The sequence below is a fragment of the Ursus arctos genome, unplaced genomic scaffold (genome assembly GCF_023065955.2).
Source record: "Ursus arctos isolate Adak ecotype North America unplaced genomic scaffold, UrsArc2.0 scaffold_36, whole genome shotgun sequence".
NCBI lineage: Eukaryota > Metazoa > Chordata > Mammalia > Carnivora > Ursidae > Ursus > Ursus arctos.
This window is the reverse complement of record NW_026623050.1, coordinates 15,789,484-15,811,818: the sequence shown is the minus strand read 5'-3', so window position 1 is coordinate 15,811,818 and position 22,335 is coordinate 15,789,484. Positions and strand designations below refer to the sequence as shown.

The 22,335-nt window shown below is 43.0% G+C and overlaps 1 protein-coding gene across 1 annotated transcript in view; it reads right to left on the bottom strand.

The window, feature by feature from the left end:
* The window catches only part of SLC27A2 (solute carrier family 27 member 2), a 46,107-nt gene that overhangs the window by 11,671 nt on the left and 12,101 nt on the right, over positions 1 to 22,335 (bottom strand). The window contains exons 3-5 of the mRNA XM_048219119.2: positions 18,849 to 19,007; positions 15,547 to 15,671; positions 1,811 to 2,005 (exon numbers count right to left, since the gene is read on the bottom strand). Coding sequence (XP_048075076.1) covers positions 1,811 to 2,005; positions 15,547 to 15,671; positions 18,849 to 19,007 — 479 coding nt within the window. The remainder of the gene's footprint in view (positions 1 to 1,810; positions 2,006 to 15,546; positions 15,672 to 18,848; positions 19,008 to 22,335) is intronic.

Below are 22,335 nucleotides of genomic sequence, written 5' to 3'. Positions count from 1 at the left end.
CAAAGCAAGTAGCATTCATAGTCAGCCAATGTTAGATCTCGTTTATTTGGAAGAGCGTAAAAAATTTGGGGGTGGTCACTAATGCTTCTTTCCACATCAGTTGCAGGGGCATCTTTTCCCCTTTTAGTTCAGTTAAAAAAATATCTTCTTATTTAAAGCAGAAAAACTGACAATAAAACACGGCAATCAACGGATGAGAAGCCAAGAACTAGTAACACATAGCACTGACTTCCAAGGTCCTCAAGTCTGGTTTAAACCAAGTTTCCTTGCCACTCATCTTTTTTGAGGGTCAATAGTAACGACATAGATATCTTGTACCATGTCGCGATCAACTCAGCTGCCTACCCTTTCTTGTTCTGAACTGCCTTCTACCTGGGTCCCCGAGGTTTGGGCTGGTGCAGGTTGAACTGAAGCTAGCTAGAGAAGACTGACCTTACCAGGCGCTGTTGCAGTGGGGAGTAAGAAACAGATCTCAGCCCGTAGCAGCGCTGCCCGGTAGAATTTTCTGCAGTGATGGAAATTCTCTACGTCTGAACTGCCCAACACGGCAGTCACCAAGCACACGTGGCTACCGAGCATGGGAAATATGGCCAGTGTGAATGAAGAACTGAATTAAAAATGTCCTTTACATCATTTAAATCGAAACGGCCACACGTGGATAGTGGCCACCGCTCTGGATGGCACAGGTGTGGAGGACCGTGGCGGGACCTGTGTCGCATAGGTGTGGCTGTCAGTGTCTGAGAGCTTCCTGGGGCTTGAGAATGCCTTGAGATAAGGCCAGAACGTGAGGAATGGGATGACACTAAGCACTATAGCTAATAAATATTCACGACCATTATATGACAGGCATTGGGCTATATCCTCTAAGGATTTTTTCCCTAAGTTATTTAATTCTTTCAACAGCCCTCTTCCCTTATTATAAATACGGAGTTTGGGCCAGGCACTAGGCTCGACATTTTCTCTTTCTAGCTGTGTTTTCCAAACATGAGATGGAGGCCTAGGGAGCAGAAGTGACTTGCTCAGTTCCCTCAGTTCGCAAAGTGCTGCAATTTGATCTCTCGAGGCACATATCTTATGCACACAAATTCCTGTCCTTTGTCCTCTGCCCGTCATTCCCCGGGGACACGTGTTGCCGGGGAACTCTGGTGTAACAGTGGATGGCCTGGCCGGAAGGGCTGCCGGAGGCATAGCGACAGCAGGGACTGCTCCAGCCAGCGGAGGCTCAGCCTTCGCTGAATATTCCTGGGATTGCTGAAAAACAGGGGGTCACCCAGAAGGCTGACTGCTCAAACACAAAACAGGCGAAGAGACAGTCTGGAGACCCCAGGCAACGAATGCCTGAGAGGGAACAGAGACTGCTAAGTGAGCTGGCTGAAAATAAGAGCTGTCTTTTGGTGGAGTAATCAGGCAAATCAAATGTTTGTGAGATCCTAGAATCCGGGTCACTGTGACACGACCAGGAACGAGAAACGCCACACTTCACAGTGTGTGGTAAACTTACCGAACTGGCCGCCTTCTCGTGTTTTGCCTTTACATGTATAAATGGCATCGGGAAACTTCGTGTAAGTTGCAGAGAGCAAAGGCCTCATGGGTCATTATAGTAAGAGAAATTGAGATTTTTGAATTAAAGGGCCCTGTCACTTGGCGCTCACTGTCACAGGGAATGAGCAGATCCTCTCTCTCGGTGACACGGATCGGCCATGGCTCTGATGCCACGTGAAATTCTAAGAACATTGTACGACACAGCTTTTAAGACGTCCCTGTATTCTGGAAAGCAGCTACACATGCTTTCATCTTCCGATGTACTTACTTTCTGTAGGTAGTTGACTCTCCCAATAGCACCGATCTTTCTCGTATAATTCATAAAGGCAATGTTGCCTTCAGTGGAAGCGTAGAACTCGTAAATGCAAATGTCCCCAAATCTCCTGCTGAATTCCCTCCACACATCTCCTCGCAAGCCATTTCCCATTGCTAGTCTCACCTTATGGACGCGGTCATTTGGTTTCTGTGGTAGGAGGAGGAGAGACCAAATTAAAACTGTGCTTACACACCTGTGATTGCCTTTACGTTTCTACCGATTTATGTTGGTATGGATTCGCCTCTTAGTGGACACTTTTTCTGTGACTCACACACATTATGCCTCCTCCCTGCCAACTCACGCCGCTTGGGCCGGCAGCGAGAACTCTGATTTAATAACCAAAAGACTTGGCTTTCCTATTTTGATTTTTTAAAAGGCAAGGTAAGATAATTTGATAGAACGAAGTGAGGCCCACATTTAATCCATACCCAATCTGAAGCTAGGATAATGTGCTGATTGTTTTCTTGGTGGGGCGGGTGAATCTCAGGGAACTGCCAGAAAGGAGGGGTCACATGGGAAAGATCTATCAAAGACTGAGAATCCGAAGCCACAATCTTCACTTGACAGGGAAGAAGAAAGCTGGGAACACAGTGCAAGGAGAGAGAGAATGATTTTCTACCGAATCATTGCTGTTAGGGGACGGGAGAGAAGACTTCTTTTTTTTTTTTTTTAAGATTTTATTCATTTATTTGAGAGAGAGAGAATACGAGTGGGGGGAGGGGCAGAGGGAGAGGGGAAGCAGACTCCCCACTGAGCAGGGAGCTGGGTGAGGGGCTTGATGCGGGGTTCAATCCTAGGACCCTGGGCTCATGACCCAAGCTGAAGGCAGAGCCAGCCTTAAGCGACTGAGCCAGCCAAGCTCCCTAGAGAGAACTCATGATCATGTCCTCATTTCACAGACCCAGAGGTCACAAACCCAGGTAAAGCTGTACCACAACGATGAAACTGTCCCAGTGGGATTGGGAAGGGGAAGAGAGAGAGGAAGCTGGCTCCCAGTTGCCTCGGGTGGCCTGGGAGGAATATGCTTTGTTATAAATAAAAATCACAAAGGAAAAATTGTTTTGAGTGTAAGAACTGAAAGGAGAGCTTGTGTCAGCAGGAGAGGTGGAGTCAGGACCAGGGGGCTTTCCATTCAACCACAATCACTTGTGAGGCCCCTACAAATATGTCCAAATCTATAGTAATTTCAATGATATTTTATATTAATAAGGCAATTTACGTCCTCCAGGAGATCACGGTCTGGTGGGAGAAAAAGGTAAACAAGGATAATTTTAACCTGCGAATTTTCTATGACCTTTAACAGGAAATGGAACGGAATGGGTGCCAGTGCTTGGTAACTAGGATTTTCACACCGAGTGTTAATTTCTTGGATCTGACAACATTTTGCTTACAAGAGCAAAGGTTCTGAAGAGCATTTTCTACCTTATTTTCTCTTCTGTGAAGTCACTGTGAAGTTACTTTGGAGTAAGAGTTCCTCTTGGAAAAGAGCTGTTGGCATAGAGAGACTGGTTGTCCTCTGGTAAGAGGGTGCGTTTGATGTGATGGGTAAAAACCAAACCAAGGTGTGGATCGAGTCCTGCGCGAGAGGAGGCAGCGGGTCGGGGAGCAGTGTAGGTGCGTTTCAGTTTTGAGTAGCTCCTTGGTCAAAACGCAGGTGGTGAAGCTTTTTCAGGAGCCCTAACCAATGAGGTGGACAGACACTGGTCACTCGTAAAAACTGGGTCCCTTGTGTGGCCTTTCTGAGGAGGAAATGTGTAGAGCCCAGGGGTCTCACGCCAGTCGTTCTTAACCAGGGTGTTCAGGAGAGTTTCCCGAGAAGCCTTTTAAACCTGCAAACACCTCGACATTCTGACCGAGTGGGAACCCATTCTGTTAATCAGCTCCCGAGGTGCAGAGGTCACCAAATCTATAGATCTTCCTCGGTTTCTGGTGGCATTACCTCCCAATAAACCTACCATAAATTAAAAATGTCGTAAGTCAAAAATGCTTTTAATTCGCCCGATCTACCGAACATTATAGCTTAAGCTAGCATACTTTCAGTGTGTCCGGAACACGTACACAAGCCTACGGCTGGGAAAAATCATCCAGCACAAAGCTTATTTTATGACACAGTATTCAACAGCCCATGGAATCGATGGGCTACTGTACTGAACAGGAAAACAGAGTGGTTGTCTGGGCATCGGCTGTTCACCCTCGTAATCGTGTGGCCGCCTGGGAGCTGTGGCTCACTGCGGCTGCCCAGCACCAGGAGAGAGGAGTATCTATTGTCAGAAGTATCTATTGTCAGAAGATCAACGTTCGAAACACAGCATATGGCTTCTACTGAGTGCGTAACACCCTCACACCACTCAAGTCAAAAGATCGTGGGTGGAACCATCTAAGTTGGGGACTATCTGTATTCCCTTTTAGAATCACGAAGTACCTGTAAGTGGGGAGACCATATGTCTGGCTTGTCAGGGCCAGTCCTGGTTGTTGCCTGTGGTCCTGATGTGTTTATTAATTACACTGCTTTCACTCTCAAGGGTCCCCTCGGACAGTGAATTGCAGGGTCACCCTGCGATAAGGCACTATTCTCAGTTAAGGACTGTCAGCTTTTCAGAGACCACCCTCGCCTCCCACACTGCTGTCCCTCACTGCCCCTCTAGGAATAAAACATCATACATATTTGAAGAACGCTGACTTTCGCTTAAAAATAACCTTCTGACCTGGGGCTTGCCTGCTCCCAGGCCTGTGTGAGAAGTTCCAAAGTAGCACTCCAGTGTGTAAACCCAAGACTTTCCTAAATCCGTATGCAGCCCATAATCACCCCCTCAGATCATTTCCTTTTCTGATGGGTGGTGAACGTCTACCTCCCCCAGGAGATCGGAAAGACCACTGAGGCCGGAGATCGCTGTACCATCGGCAGGGCCCACACCTGTGCTGTGCACGCAGTGCAATCGCTGCAGTAAAAGGAGGAGGGACGTGCACCGGGGCGCCCTCAAGTTCCCTGTTTGAGAGTTAATGGCCCGGACATCAGCACAAGGGCAGGGCCTAGGGTGCAGGGGGCGGCAGATGCCGCGGATGCCTGGGCAGCAGGCCAGCCTCACAGGTGCAGCTGTCACCTGGGGGTGGCAGTTAGCTGGGCTGAGTCACAATAGCATGAGCTCGGTTTTCATGATGAACTGAGGGATCTTATTACACCAGCAGAAGGGATTAGGGCTGTAAGCTGCAAGTGTTTGTGCACACAAACTGGGAGACCTGGAACCTTCTGCGATGTCTGGTTCTCACCCAAGTTTTCCTCACCATTGGCTGAGAGTACCGGGTGTGACTTGAATTTTCCTTGCCTGAAGGAGAAACCGTGTTTCCTCATCACCAAATTCACTCCTCAAGGGAGCTGTATTTTAGGTCAAGAATCACCGGCTTGTTTTTCTTTAACAAAGATCAAATCCTTGGTTCTACATGACAGAGGTGAGGCCACAGGCAGACATACCCAGGGCACTTAAATCCTGAAGGGTGAGAAGTCAGGGTGTCCAGAGAGGTATGGAAAGTACCAGGTAAATGAACAGAAAACTTTTATCGAGGGCTTTACTACTATGTGCCAGGCATTTTACTACTCTGTCTTACTCAAGTTTCTATAGAACCCTACTGAAATGTGATAGATAATACAAGTAGCTGCCTCAGGAGTGCCTGGGTGGCTCAGTTGATTAAGCCTCTGACTCTTGATCTCGGCTCAGGTCTTGATCTCAGGGCTGTGAGTTCAAGCCCCACAATAGGCTCCATGCTGGGTGTGGAGTCTACTTAAAAAAATACTTGCCTCAATTACAATTGAGGCATCAGAGTCTCAAACAGACTAAAATAATTTGTTGGAGATCACACAGGTAGCAACATAGTTGCTCCAAGATTCAAATCCAAATGTATGTGACTGTGGAGAGAACTCTTTTCCTTAGTTCAAAAAAAACCAAGTGGCACATGCCCAGTCTAACATTCTAACAGTCAAAGCACCGAAGGGCTTTTAAATGGCGGACGCCGTCACCCCACTTGCCTGCTCCACCCTCTGCCTCCGCTCCACCACCCAGACGCAGGCACCGTCCACTCCAGTAGCTCCTTCCTCGTCTCTCCGGCTTCTAAATTACATACTTAGACTGCTATCTTTTGGTTCATTAATTTTAGGTTATTTGTTGATTTTCTATTGTGCTGGAGGAAGTTGAAGCTCTCTATTACTCTCTTCAGTTTTTGCAATATCCCAATTTTTGGTTAAGTCAATATTCGGTGCTCACATTATTTTGCTCATCACACACTACTGATGAACCAAGGAATATACTCTGATCAAATTCTTGAGGCAATTTTTTTCCCCCTGGAATTCATTGCCACCTGCCCATTTGCTTAGTTTCTTTTCTTAGTTTCTTTCACAGGTCTTTCTTCTCTGTCCGACAGCCTTGAAATACAATGTTCTTCATGGTGAAACCCACCAGATGCTCTAATTTCCTTTGTCCCTTTATGCTTCCTGTTGGCCCTCTGCTCCAGTCTGGACTGGTTGCTCTCCAGGCCTGGGCATTCCCTTTGCCTCACCTTCCTGGATCCTGGGACCTCCGCTCTCTCTGCTCACTCTCCTGTTTGCATGGAACACTTTCTCTAGTTACTTCCTAAAGGAGGGTGTATGGGAGGTAAGTTATTTTGAGACTTTGAATGTCTGAAAATATCCTTACTGTATTTAAGAATAATATTTTTAGGGGCATTTGGGTGCCTCAGTTGGTTAGGCATCCAGCTGTTAATCCTTCCGCTCAGGTCTTGATCGGAAGACCTGATCTTGCGACCTATCTCGCAATCGTATCTAGGATAAGCAATACTATTTACTAAGAATTTTGAAGACACTCATCTTTTGTCTTCCAGCTTGCAGTGTTGCTGTTGCCAAGTCAAATAATATTCTTACAGACTCTTTCCTCTCTGTCTCTTTCTCTCTCTTTTTTTTGGTAGTCTATGTTTCATCCCAGTGTAGTTTTAAAATTGTAAATTCCACTCATTTTATTGGGTACTCGCTTGGCTCTTTCAATCTGTCCTTAAGCTCTGGGAAGTTTTCTTTCCTTTTTAATTTAAAAAAGCTATTTCTCTTCAGCATTGTTTTTTGTTTACAGATAGGTTAACCATTATTGTTTTCATTTCACTTTTTAAAAATATTGTTGTTATTATTATTTTTAAATAATTTTTATTTTGTTATATTAGTCACCATACAGTACACCCCCAGTTTTTGATGCAATGTTCCATGATTCATTATTTGCATATAACACCTAGTGCACCATGCAATATGTGCCCACCTTAATACCCATCACCGGCCTATCTCAATCCCCCAACCCCTCCCCTCTGAAGCCCTCAGTTTGTTTGTTTATTTATTTATTTATTTATTTATCTATCTATCTATCTATCTATCTATCTATTTATTTATTTATTTTTAAGTAGGCTCCGTACCCAGCATGGAGCCCAACACAGGGCTTGAACTCACAACCTGAGATCAAGACCTGAGCGGAAGGATTAACAGCTGGATGCCTAACCAACTGAGGCACCCAAATGCCCCTAAAAATATTATTCTTAAAGTTTTGTTTATGGTTTAATTAAAGTGTAGTTGACACATAATGTTATATTAGTTTCAGGTGTACAATGGAGTGATTTGACAAGCTATACACTACTTACCATGATTAGTGTCAGCATACAATGTCATTACTGTATTATTGACTATATTCCCTATGTGGAACTTTTTGCCCCTATGACTTTTTTATAACTGGAAGTTTGAATCTCTTAATCCCCTTCACTATTTCACTCATCCCCCATCCCCCTTCCTTCTGGCAACCACCAGTTTGGTCTTTGTATTTATGATTCTGTTTTTTTGCTTATTTGTTCGTTTTGCTTTTCAGATTCCACGTATGAGTGAGATCATATGGTATTTGTCTTTCTCTGATGACTTACTTGGCTCAGCATAATACCCTCTAGTTCCATCCATGTCGTTGCAAATGGCAAGATCTCATTCTTTGTTATGACTAATATTCCATTGTGTATATATACCACATCTTCTTCATCCATTCATGAAGTTTCCTTGTAATACTTCTTTGATAATAGCCTCCTCTCCATTTTCCATTTTATTTTCCCAATTTTCTATCAATTAGATGTTGGACCTCTTGGATTGATCTTTTAATTTTCTTATCTTATTTCCTCTTTCATCCATCACTTTTTCTTTTCTCCAACTTTCTCTAAGACTTCTCAAGTTTATCTTCCAAACTTTCTATGAATTAAACAATTTAAATCATATTTTTATTTTTAGGGGATTTTGTTGGTTTTTTTAATAGCATACTACTCTTGTTTTATCGATAGAATATTTTCTCTAACAGCTCTGAGGATATTAATTATAAGTTTTTGGAAGTTTTCTCCTGCTCTTTGAACTGATGCTCTCTTCTGTTCTTTTGATGATATTTCCTACTGGAGGCTTTCCTCAGGTGTCTGCTGATGCTTGATGTCTGTTCATATCCAGAAGTAAGGCAACGAAAAGATATTTGAGTAGCTTTGTGAGCAGAGGAAGTGCTGTTGCCAAGTGGACTCTGCACTGCCCCATGGCAGGGTAGTTTTACCTGAGAATTAGACTTCTAGATTCTCTTGCCTATAAGCATAAACTGGCCACTGGAGTTCTAGAAGCTGTGCAAGGGAAGGGCACTGGCGGTCTCTCTGGTTAATAAGGGGATATTTACTTAATCTCTATTTTCAGTGCTTCACCCCTGCCCTCCTCCACTTGTGGGGTCCTTGAGTTTAAAGCTCTTCTAGGTCTTCTATAAAGACTAAACCTCTGGTCTCCTACAAGGCTGGGAGAGGGGAGCAGAGGTCTAGCTATTTTTTTACACAGATTTTCCAAAATCCTCCTGTTTTCAAGCCTGAAACCTCATCCTATCTCTAGTTGTATTTGGTGCCTCGGATTTCTCAGGTTTCAGGAAGTCAATCGACTTCCTTCTTGTTGGTACCGGTCTCTTAGGTTTCACCTCTCTGGTCCCATGACGTCAGTGACCTTCATCTTTCAGCTCTCTGTACTATGTAGTTTCCCGTTGCAATGTCTTGTAGTTTCTAAGAGATGCAGTTTGTATGTCTTTTTCTTATTCTCCTTGTTTTGGGGAGACTTTTAAGAGGTGGAAAGACAGAAGGCATTCACCATCTTAGAAAAATTCTGCAGTCCCTGATTTTTTTTTTTTAAGATGTTATTTATTTATGAGAGAGAGAAAGCAGGGGCAGAGGCAGAGGGAGGGGCAGAGGGACAAGCAGACTCACTGCTGAGCAGTGTGCCGGACATGAGGATCTATCCCAGGACCCTGAGGTTATGACCTGAGCTGAAGGCAGACACTTAACTGAGTGACCCAGATGCCCCCACCAGAGTCCCTGATCTTAACAATTAATATGCTACACTTCTGCCTGGCTCCCTTAGGACAAAAGAAAGCCCCCAATGACAAGAATGAAAGGAAGAGGCTCCATTTCTCTGCTCAACCGAGAAGCCTTTCTCCCTCCAGTGCATCTTCCCACTGAAGCCAGAGGGACTGTCTAAAAACACTGTCTCCCCATCACTCTTCCATGGAAGGCCCTTTAGTGGTGCTTTGTCACGTTCACATTTAAGTCTCAGCACAACAAAGCTCTTGTCACCTGGCCCTGCCAACCATCTTGCCTCCCTCTACACTGCTTGCAGCTCCCAACATGTACCTCCTCCATTCCACTCTGCACACACTATTCCAGGCAACCAGATACCCTTCTTTCACGGCACGGTTGGTAAGCTGCTGGGCACCCCTGAAAACTCACCTTCTGTGGTAAACCTTCCCTGATTCTGCTCTCTTTCCCTCTTTTGTTTTTCTGCTTTCTTTCCCTTTCTTTTTTCCTGCTCCTGGCCTGGCTCTGAGAGGTCAAACTGGTCACTCCCCATCCACTCTGTGCTGCTAAGTACCCCTCCATTCTATTTTCTGCCAGAATGGAGGCGATCCAGAGACAGACATGTTAGGTTGGGAGAGGACCACAGAGCTTATCTAATTTTGGAGGGAAGGCAGATGACTCCAGGAGGTAACAGTAGGGAAGTGAGTTGAGCCTATTCTGCGGTCTCAGGATTCTGGTCATTCTTATTTCCCCTTCCAACTATCAAGAAGATTTCTTTCTTTTTTTTTTTTTTTAAATTTTATTTATTTATGTGACAGAGATAGAGACAGCCAGCGAGAGAGGGAACACAAGCAGGGGGAGTGGGAGAGGAAGAAGCAGGCTCCTAGCGGAGGAGCCTGATGTGGGGCTCGATCCCATAATGCCAGGATCACGCCCTGAGCCGAAGGCAGACGCTTAACCGCTGTGCCACCCAGGCGCCCCTATCAAGAAGATTTCTATGTGTGGCCCCTGGAACTCTCTCCTGGTTCCCTTTTCTTTCTCCCTCTCCTCCTTCCACCCTGGTCACACGCCTAGCAAGCAGTATAAAGCCTCATTTAGAGCTGTTCTGTGGCGTCGTCCCTAACAGCTACACAAAACAAAACGGGAGATGACAACTGCACATGGTGGGACATGAACCAGACTGGACTTCCATGGTAAAGAGGTACCCTGGATGCTAAGGCCCAAATATAGCAACGGAAGACAGGTAAAATGGATCAAGAACTTTCTACAGTAACAGTATAAAAACCACTAGGCAGCAGCTTTGCTATCCAACCCCCACTCAACCTTAGATGAAAGTGCTTGACTAATTTGAATGTCTTCTCTCATTTCTTCCTTCCTGCCTGTGGAGCAGAATTTTCTGATTCATTTGATGATACTTATGGAGCTACCCATTCTTAGGCACTGAAGATAATGACGACAATGGCTACTATTTGTTGAGTATTTACTCAGTGTCAGGGACTTCGCTAGCCACTGTATTTTGACAGCCCCCGTCAAGTAGGTACTATTATTTACCCTGCTGCAGGATGGGAAAGTGCGAGAGAGTTTAACTATCCTGTTCACACAGTCATGGGTTGCAGGCCTGCGGACTCCTGAGCCCTGGCTCTTAAGCACTGCATTCTTCCCTTGAGCCAAATCTGACTTCCGGTGCTCAGGGTGGCTGGTGGCAGTCCTCCCTAGTCTTCTGCTCTATCCAAGGAGCTACCGAATAGGATTAAGACAGGGGACAAGCACAGCAGCCTCCACCTCCCTGACGTCGTCCCAGATTCTCCTGAGAGGCAGTGACGTGTCTGTGGAGGGGGGTCATTTGGTTTATCTGCTCAGCTGAGACAGGACTTGCCTGCTTGGGGCTGGGGGTGTTAGCCCCTCCAGTGACAGCCTATTCTAGACAGCTCTAAGAGTGAGAAACTTCCCGATTACATCGATCCAGAGCCTTCCACCACTAGTTCTAGTTTTTCATCCACTTTTGTTTGAGAAATCTTTTTGATATGATCTTTCTTTAAGCTCCTTTAAATCCATAGAATCTGGGCTTTCTAGTGTGACCGATTTTAAAAATTATGGTTAAATACACAACAAAATTGCCTATCTTGCCCATTTGTAAGTGTACAAATTGGTGATGCTAAATACATTTACAGTGTTGTGCAACCACCACCACCATCCATCTCCATAACCCTTTCATCTTGTAAAATTGAAACCCTATACCCATTAAACAATAACTCCCTATGCTCCCCTGCTCGAAGCCCCTGGCAACCCACCATTCTACTTTCTGTCTTTATGATTTTGACTACTCTACGTAGCTTATATACATGGAATCATATGGTATTTGCCTTTTTGTGACTGACTATTTCACTTAACATAATGTCCTCAAGGTTCATTCATGTTATAACATACTGCAGAATTCCCTTCCTTTTTAAGGCTGAATAATATTCCACTGTGTGTACATACCACATTTTGCTTATCCATTCATCCACTCCTGGAAACTTGGGTTGCTTCCACATTTTAGCTATTATGAATAATGCTGTTATGAACAGGAATATACAAATATCTCTTTGAGAACTTGCTTTCCATTCTTTTGGGCATGGTATCCAGAAATGGAACTGATAGACCACATAGTAATTTTATTTTTCATGTTTTGAGGAACTGCCATACTGTTTTCCACAGTGGCTGAACCAGTGACATCTCACCCACAGTGCATGTGGGTTCTAATTTCTCCTCATCCTCACCAATGCTTGTTGTTTGCTGTGTGTGTGTTTTTTAATAGTAGCCGTCCTAATGAGTATGAAGTGGTATTTTACTATAGTTTATTTGCATTTCGTAATGATTAGTGATGTTATTTTTTCATGTGCTTATTGGCCATTTGTATATCTTCTTTGGAGAAATGTCTATTCAAGGACTTTGCCTATATTTTAATAAGGTTGTTTTTTTGATATTGAGTTTTAGGAATTCCCTATACATTCTGAATATGAATCTCTTCTAAGATACGTGATTTGCAAATATTTTCTACCATTCTGTATGCTGCCTTTTTACTCTCTTGACAATGTCTTTTGAGGCACAGAATTTTGGAAGTTTTATGAAGCCCACTTTGTCTATTTTTTCTTTTGATGCCTATGCCTTTGGTGTCACATTCAAGAAATCAACGCCAAATCCAATGTCTTAAAGTTTTGTTTTATGTTTTCTTCCAAGAGTTTTATTGTTTCAGGTCTTAAATTTAGTTTTTGTTTTGTTTTGTTTTAAGAGAGAGAGAGCAAGCGAGTGCAGGAGTCTCACTCTGTCTCTCCCTGTGCTCTGCCCCTCCTCAGGTAGGGGCAGAGCACAGGGAGAGACAGAATCTCAAGTGGGCTCCATGCTCAGTGCCGAGCCCAACAGGGGGCTCCATCTCATGACCGTGAGATCATGACCTGAGCTGAAATCAAGAGTGGGACTCTTAACCGACTGAGCCACCCAGGCACCCGTAGGTCTTTTTTCCATTTTGAGATAATTTTTGTATAAGCATGTTAGATAGGGTCCAACTTCATTCTTTTGCATGTGGATATTCAGTTTTCCCAGGACCGTTTGTTGAAAAGACTGTCCTTTCCCCACTGAACGGTCTTGGTGCCCTTGTCAAAAATCATTTGACAATATATATGAGGTCTTATTTCTGGGCTCTTTATTCTATTCCACTGTTCTAGATGTCTGTCTTTATGTTAGTACCATATTGTTTTGATTACTCTAGCTTTGTAGTAAGTTTTGAAATTAGGAAGTGTAAATCCCCTCGCTTTGTTGTTGTTTTTCAAGATTGCTTTGGCTATTTGGTCCCTTGAGACTCCACATGAATTTTAGGACTGGTTTTTTTCTGTTTTCACAAAAAGTGTCATGGAGATTTTGATAGGGACTGGATTGAATCTATAGGTCTCTATCGGTAGCAGCATTTAACAATATTAAATCTTCCAATCTGTGAACAGGGGGTGTGTTTTCATTTATTTATGTCTTCTTTAATTTCTTTCATCCATGTTTTCTAGTTTTCATTATACACGTCTTTAACCGCCTTGGTTAAGTTAATTCCTAAGTATTTTATTCTTTTGATGTTATTGTTTTTGTGATTATCTTTTCAGATGGTTCACTGTTAGTGTATAGAAATACAATAGATTATTGTGTGTTGACTCTGTGTCCTGCTGCTTTGCTGAATTCAGCTATTAGTACTAATAGTGGGTTTTTTTTGTCTTAAGGATTTCCTATATATAAGCTCATATCATTTTTTAAAAAGTCTTTAACCGAAGGTGTTTTTAGGTAACTTTGACCATTCCTTAAATTCTCGTAAGTATTTTTAAGACAAACCCGAACTCAGGGGTGGGGGAGAAGCAAGAGCTAACAGAAATTCCGTATCTTCTAGATTTGAGATCATCCATGAATTATACAATAAATCATAACATATTTTGAAGATCTAAAAGCCCAATCAAATTTTGGTTTTTAGCATCCGAGACAACATAATGAGAAAGGAGAAAGGTGGAAGTGTTTATATGTGTGAGTGTGTGTAAGCCTGAAAGAGCTGCACAAACATGTTTATTTTCCTCAAGTCAACACACCCTTCCCCAGGAGACTTCTAACTGACAAAGGGGGCTTTTAAGGCAGAGAAGAAAAGCCAAACAGAAGGGCCCCATATGGATTTCTGGGTTTTAATAGACATGCAATCTTGAGGGCCAGATGGGATACTAATGTGAAAAAAATTCAATAATGACCTCAGTAGAAATTGCTGTGGGAAAGGTCCTAATCCAGCTCACAGCTAATTAGGACTCTCATGAAGCTGCTGGATATGCTGCCCAAATCAGAATAGTATGTGCGAAGCCTAAACATTCCGGGGAAACATATGACTTCGCTGAAAGTAATCATGCACCCCTCAGGGGCCAGAATTTAGAGGTTCCTTCAACCAGGTTTGTTGACGCCTCGAATGTGCCACACACAGATCTCAGTGCTGGAGATCTGGCAGCGAACAAAGCCCCTGGTGCGTGGAACGTTCATGTAACTGGGGGAGAAAGACAATACTCCTAGAAACCTGTCCTATGTCAGGAGGGACAGTACCGTGAAAAGCAGTCACCCAAGAGACGGATGGTAAGGGGTGAGGTGATACATTTGTTAATTCGTGGGAGGGGTCTCTCTGACGAGCTGACCTGTGGGCAGAGACTGAATGAAGGGAGGGGAAGAATGGGACAAGAGCATCCTATGCTTCTTCCTATGTCACAGCAGATGGTATATAAATTGAAGATAACAGGTGCTTATAAATAGCAATTTATCAACTTAGGGATCCTCTGAGTTTGTTTTACGATGATTGAAAGGACTAAAGGAAGCAGAATCTGGTGAGTTTACTGCATTATCTAGTCTAGTGCTTCTCAACTGGGGTTGATCTTGCCTACTAGGGGACATCTGGCAAAGTCTGAAGACATTTTGATTATCATAACCTGAGGGGAGGGAGGGGGTACTACTGTCACGTCCCGCATAAGGGCCAAAGACCATACTAAACATCCTACAGTCATGGAATAACTCCATACAGCAAAGAATGAATGGGCCCCAAATGTCAGCAGTGCCGCTGTTGAGAAACCTTGATTTGGTCCTCAGGCAGGCTCCCAGGCCTCTGATAAGACTTGAGGGACTGGGCAGGAGAAGTTCTTTCAAAGAACCCCCTCAAGATATCTGGGTATCTGCAGACAGGGTATATCAAGGCCTCTGGAGTAACCTTAAGGCACCCGCTCTGAGCTTGTTGACAGACTTAGTCAGATGGTGTCAAAGCCACATGGGGATTTATTCAAGCAACATTAAGTAAATGTTTTCTGTATGTCTGTGGTATGAGACAAAGTAAGGATACAAGGTGTGGTCCCTGCCATCAAAGACTTTATAGCCTGGGGAGGATGGAAGGTGTGAGGACAAATACCTGCAATGTGACAAGGCCACAGTGGGTAGAAATCAAATGATGTTGGAGTGGCCTGAATAGGTTTAATGTATGCGGTATCATTTGAACCGGACTTTGACAGTGAGTAGGCTTTAGACAGGTAGAGAGGGAAGGAGAGGATCTGCCAGGTAGAGGGTGAGAAGTGAAAACAGGTAAAAAGGCAATCATAATATTAATAGCAACTGACACCTAGTAAATCCCCTCTCTACGACAGGTGCGGTGCCATGCACTTTACCATGATGCACAATTATAATCTACACTGAAAACTGAGGGATAGGTAAGCATCAGCTGAAGCCTAGCATGATCCAAAGTAATGCGAATTCCCATCTTACCCACCTCAAAAAGAATGAAACATGGGGAGTGTTACCTGGGGTGAGTTGCATAAATACCGAAGAAGTTCACCAATATACTGAACGACAGTGACATTATATTTTCTGCAGTCATCCCAAAACTGGCTGGCTGAAAATTTGTTCCGCAAAACAAGAGTAGCACCTACAGAGAAGGGAATATAAAGTGTTAAAAAAGAAATACTATAAAAAACTCCCGGTTATATTCGTCATTTTTGAAAGGTAGAAATTTAAATATGAATTATATTCACAAACGAGTTTTGAGTATTGCTTATATTCCAAACAAAGATCAGGGCGCCTGGGTGGCTCAGTCGGTTAAGCATCTGCCTTCAGCTCAGGTCATGATCCCGGAGTTCCAGGATCAAGTCCCACATTGGGCTCCCTGCTCAGGGGGGAGCCTGCTTCTCCCTCTGCCCTTTACCCTGCTTGTGCTCTCTCTCACTCACTCGCTCTCTCTCTCTCTCAAATAAACAAATAAAATCTTTAAAAAAATCCATAAGGCACAGTTTTATCCTATAGAGGCTTTCAATCTAGTGGGGAAGAAACACATGCAGATGTCTTTCTAATAAAAGTCAGTGTGCAATGTTATACGCAGCTAATGAATCATCGAGCCTTACATTGGAAACCGGGGATGTACTGCATGGTGACTAACATAATATAATAATCATTAAAAAAAAAAAGTCAGTGTGCAATAAATAGGAAGTTCAGACGAATCCCTAAGGGAATGTGAATGAGTGTGTGTGTATTAATTCTGCTTGGGGGTAAGGCCTGAGAAAGGCATATTTTGGAAGAGGTAAGATTTGAATTACGTCTTGAGTAATGAATATGAAGAAAGATGAGAGAATTCCAGGCAGGGGAAACAGTGCGAAACATAAAGACAGGGTCGTCCAGAAGGCGTGGGAAGATAGCCAAGACTCAGTTGGCCTGTGACTGGAGTGGTGAAGAGTGGGTGAGTCATGGGAGAGGAACCTGGGGAAGCAGCTGGGGGTGCCATCGTGGAGAACTTGGAAGTGCCCGGTTGAAGAGTCAGACTTAACGTTGCAGGCAATGGAGAACCAGGGTCTTGAGTAAGCCGGAAAACTGTTCTTTGACGGGTGAGGTAAGACATAATGGTTCCCAAAGATATCCCTGTTCTAATCCATAGGACCTGTGACTCTGGTACATTACATGGCAAAAAGAATTGTGTAGATGTGATTAAGTTCAGGATTTTGAGGGGCGCCTGGGTAGCGCAGTCGTTAAGCGTCTGCCTTTGGCTCAGGGTGTGATCCTGGCAATCCGGGATCGAGTCCCACTTCGGGCTCCTATGCTGGGAGCCTGCTTCTTCCTCTCCCACTCCCCTGCTGTGTTCCCTCTCTTGCTGGCTGTCTCTCTGTCACATAAATAAATAAACTTTTAAAAAAATATGGAAAAGTTCAGGATTTTGAGATGGGAAGGTCATCCTGGATTACCTGGGTGGGCCCAGTGAAATCATAAATGTCCTTATAACAGGAAGTTAAGCAGGTCAAGGGCAGAAGGAGATGGGATGATGGAAACGAAAGGTTGGAATAGTGTGTTTTGAAGATGGAAGAAGTGGCCATAAGCCAAAGAATGCAGGCAGCCTCTAGAAGCTGGAAAAAAGCAAGGAAATGGATTCTTTTCTAGAGTTTCCAGAAGGGATGCAGCCCTGCTGACACCTCGATTTTAAGACTTCTGACCTTCAAAACAGAGCAAAAATCTGTGTCGTTTTAAAGCCACTAAGTTTGTGGTAATTTGTTACAAGAGCAATAAGAAAAGAATATATGGGTAAAAATAATATATATCAGACCCAACCTCATTATAGGCGTGAAATGTTGTAAAGTGAAATTAAAAAAAAAAAAAAACGAAGTATTTTTTCATGCTATTAGTTTAGCTTTACTCCTAATTATACAAAAGTCTGATGTTTTAGAAGAGGAAACAATTTTTTTTAAATACTATTTTTTCTTCCATGGTACTTAAGCAAATGTGAGAGCAATGGAGTTTTCCCTTTGGGAGCCTCAGAGTCCCTCTGTCCTTGAAAAGCCCAGCCATATGATCAGGCCCCGTCAGTCATTCCTGGACGATGTGGAGGCTGGTACTGATGCTGGGGTAAGTAGTGTATGGCTGACCAATAAGTTGATGAGGGAAAGACACAGAGGCTTGGGCCATCACACATGCATATATATATGTGGTATGTATATATGTTACTGAATATACATACATGATTAGTTAAAATGAAATGCCACAAGGAGGGGCGCCTGGGTGGCGCAGTCGTTAAGCATCTGCCTTCGGCTCAGGGCGTGATCCCGGCGATCTGGGATCGAGTCCCACATCAGGCTCCTCTGCTGGGAGCCTGCTTCTTCCTCTCCCACTCCCCCTGCTTGTGTTCCCTCTCTCGCTGGCTGTCTCTCTCTCTGTCAAATAAATAAATAAAATTAAAAAAAAAAATGAAATGCCACATGGAAGAAGAAATTAAGTTTTTTTTTTTTTTAAAGATTTTATTTATTTATGTGACAGAGAGACAGCCAGCGAGAGAGGGAACACAGCAGGGGAGAGGGAGAGGAAGAAGCAGGCTCCCAGCCGAGGAGCCCGATGCGGGACTCGATCCTAGAACGCCAGGATCACGCCCTGAGCCGAAGGCAGACGCTTAACGACTGTGCTACCCAGGCGCCCCAGAAATTAAGTTGTTTTGTTTTATTTATTTATTTATTTATTTATTTATTTATTTATTTATTTATTTATTTATTTTTAGCTTAGAGCGTTAGAGATGGCTTTCTGGGAGAGGTGGACATTAGACTAAGCCTTAATGTATACAAGGGGCATAAAGCCTACGGAAAGGAGAAGAGATGGCAACTCTAATTTGAACGGTAAAATTTAGGAAGGAAAGAGAAGAGATGGAAAGCCAGGTATTCCGACCAGAGCTGAGGAGCTGTGGGAGCAGGGAAGGACAACTAAGGGAGATGTTTAAGTCAGATGCTGAGGGAGTTCCCCACGCAGATTTCTGAAGATGGAAATGGTAGAGGGGAATTACTTATGGGACCTAAGAATCAAGGGTCTTAACCTGGATGAACACCTAAAATATTTTAAAGAAGTTTCCTCCTCGATATCCTGAACAACGGTAGCATTATATTATCAGATAAGCAGGCATGAGAAAACATAAATTATTCTAGATACTTGCTGGTGATGTGTGAGCCAAAATCCTTGTTACTAACATAGAATTAAATGCTGTTCCTGGCAGACAGGAAGTAGCCACAGTTTGTATTACTTTCCCCTGGAGCACATATGAATGTATACTGGACTCCAGTGCCTTTCGAGAGAAAAAGCTTACCAGTCAGGATACATCCGTGGACGCCAATCATCATCGCAGCACTATGGTACAAGGGGAGGGTGGTATAGATGACGTCATCTCCCTTAACCCCGATTGCAGTGACAAAGCCAGTTCCATACCACAGGCGTTGGTGATTGATCATGGCGGCTTTCGGGAGACCTTCGCAAAGACACAAGAGAAGGCATGAGTGAGCCAGGATTGGTCATTCGCAGACACGTGGTCTGGGAGAGAGATCTGGGTTAGGAAGATCCATCATCCAGTGGTTAGAGAATTGCATAGGGGAGGGCCATAATCAGTTACACCAAGAGTTGGCAATTTTTTTCTGTAAAACACGCGAGAGTCAATGTTTTAGGCTTTGCAGGGTCATACAGGTCTCTGTTATAAATGCTCAACTCTGCTATTGTAGCCGATAGCGGCCAGCCATATAAAGGAATGAATGTGGCCATGTTCTGATTTACATTATTTACAAAAACAGGTGGGGGGGGGGCTGTATTTGGCCTACAGACCCGAGCTTGCTGACCCTGAATTAGATGGTTACTACAGTAGTAATTTGAAGAGAAAGGCATGAATGTCTATGGAATTTTTACTCTGTGCCTGCCACCTTGCAAGGTATTTTCAAAATTTCACTTAATTCTCATAATTAACAGGATCAGTAAAATTATATTCTCTAATCCACAGGTGAGAAGGCTGAGATTCAGAGAGATTAAATAGATTTTTCCATTCCTATCACTTTCCTTCATAACCACTTTCATGAATTTCTTAACTCCTCTTCTAGAGTTTCTTTATATAAATACAAGCAAAGATGAAGAGTTGCTTATTTGTTCTTGCCCTCCCTCCATTGAAAAAAAAGAAAGGACACCTTTCTGCACTTTCTTCTCTCTGCTTAACATTGTATGGTGGAGAACTGTCCATATTTATACAAAGAAATTTCCCTTATTTATTTATTCATTCATTTATTCTCTCTCTCTCTCTCTCTTGCATCAAGTCCTTTGAATTTGTGTGTTATAGTTTATTTAACTATTTTGCTATTTCAGCCTGGTCCACACGGTAGTTTATACTTGTATTTGTAGGATAAATTTGCTGAAGTGAAATTGCAGGGTCAAAAGATACATGTCTTTGCAATTTTGATAGGTACAGCCACATTGCCAGTGATAAGGGCTGTCCCCCGCACTCTCCCTCCAGCAATATCTGAGTGGACCTGCACCTCATAGCCTTGCCTAGGTATGCTCTCAAATGTTGGAATCGTTGCCAGTCTGAAAGGTGAAAAATGGGATCTCAGTGTAGTTTTAGTATATTGCAATTTCTTAAGTATACCTTATATAGCACTTTTGTAAGACACTATTAAAAGGATGTATTTGTACTCTTTCCCATGGAAGGTCAGGGAGTCATGGGGAGGGCATGAAACCATTACTAAGGGGCCAGGGCCAGAAGTTAAGACCTGAGTGCGTAACGGACGGAATAAGGAGGAAAGCAATTCTCCATAGACTCACATCCTTTCATACTTGATGGTAACCTTAGCTAGGTATGGCCTAAGTAACAGCAACTCATTATAAACTACCATAACTGTAAACACAATTCAAAATTCATTTTCTTTGACAGTGGGCCAGTGGCATTATGTTAGTATTAATGCTCCATTCTACGCTAATATTAAGAAATAGAAGAAAGCATCAATAATCAATTGTATTTGCCACAGAAGAGAACCGTATGGATAGCAAAAGCTCTAAGATATATTTTTAGAAAAGAAATGCATGTGCTTTGGAGCTCTGAGTTACTTTCAGAAATTTCCTAATTTAAGATTTTGTATTAATGAAGAAATAAGACTATCTGGTAACTATTACATAATTTTGTGCTAATGACTGCCTGAGGAATAGGGAAAACATTTTGCTTTCCAATTGCTTAAGTGAGGTTTGTTTTTTTTTTTTTTTACTTTTTAAAAAAGGTTTATTTATTTGAGAGAGAGAGCGAGCGCGAACAGGAGAGGCAGAGGGAGAAGGAGAATCTCAAGCAGACTCTGTGCTGAGTGTGGAGTTCGCGGTGGGGCTCGATCCGAGGACCCTGAGATCATGACCTGAGCTGAAACCAAAAGTCAGACGCTTAACTGACTGAGCCACCCAGGCGCCCCAAGTTCTTTTAATTAACTTTTACAAGAGTAACTTGGCAAATATTTTATTCAGAGAGAAGGAGAAAAGTAAAATAAACATCAACCCAATTATCTTCCAATTAAATATAAATTCTGAATTGTGGGATTAAATTAAGGAGTGTTCAGTCTTTTTTTCTCCCTAAAGTGGCTTTTATGTTTGACTGTCAAAACCTACATTGTGAAGTTCCACACATGTGTAGCATTAAAACTAGAACTCCCTGTAACTAACCAAGGGCTGATTTTTTCTCAATTATCTCCCGAAGTTTACAACTTAATTTTACTAGTCTATTAAGGAATGAGGATAAAGGTCCCATATATTAAGGTAGTGTCTGTATGAAGGGAAGCATTTGGTTAACTATGTCATTCTACCATTTTGTTGGCATGGCAATATGTAAGTTCTGACAGATAGAAAGAGGATAGACATTGTGCTTTGGGTGCTGGCTTTAATATGCCATTCCAAGTCTCCCTTTCTCATTTACTTAAAGAAAGTACTTAATGAAAGTAATTGTATGAAAGGAAGTCAGCATTGAGATTAAACTCGGGTCCAGGAACTGGGAGAGCAGCTGGGTGCTGACGGTCTGTTGAGGTAAAGGAGGGAGTGTCTACAGGCTGGTGTTGAGATAAAAGGCTCAAAGGAACCTTTACCCTTGCCTATAATGTTTGATTGTTTTACAAGGAAATGCATGCGTTACCTGCTTAAATTAAACTAAAATTTTAATTAAAAAAGAGAAAAGATTCACATGATCAATTTTCTAATAATAATAATGACCAGCATGCTGGTGCTGGCTTCCTGTCCTCCTTTTAAATATATCCCCAAGGCCTCGCCTCATATTATTACATTTTGATAATGTTTTCCCTGGCCTAGAGTAGGCAGACACCACTCATCTGTTAAATGGAAGAACTGGGTGGTGTTGTGGCAGAGAGGTCGGATGGATGAGTTGTGGAATCAGTCTACCAAGGTGAAACCTGACAAGTTACCTTGAGAAGTTCTTGACCTCTCTAAGCATCAGTTTCTGGGTCTATAAAATGGGATAAGAATGGTACTCATCCTAAGGATGGTGGGAGAAATGTGAAGAACACAGACCATAAAGCTTATAGGAGAATGCCTGGTACATTCTATCTTTAATATTGCCTGTTCCACATAGCTGTTCCAATAACACTGTTAATTGGCAGTGTTTTTTCTTAGTGGCTCATAAAATTCTGAGGCTGCAGCTTGTAGTTGAAGGTATCCTAGATTTGATGAAATACAGTATTTGAGGCCCTGGGCTAGAGCCATCCTACACCCACAGCACCAAACAGCTCCTAGTCAGTGTTGCCTGGGAAGATAGTGGTCAAAACATTTATGTG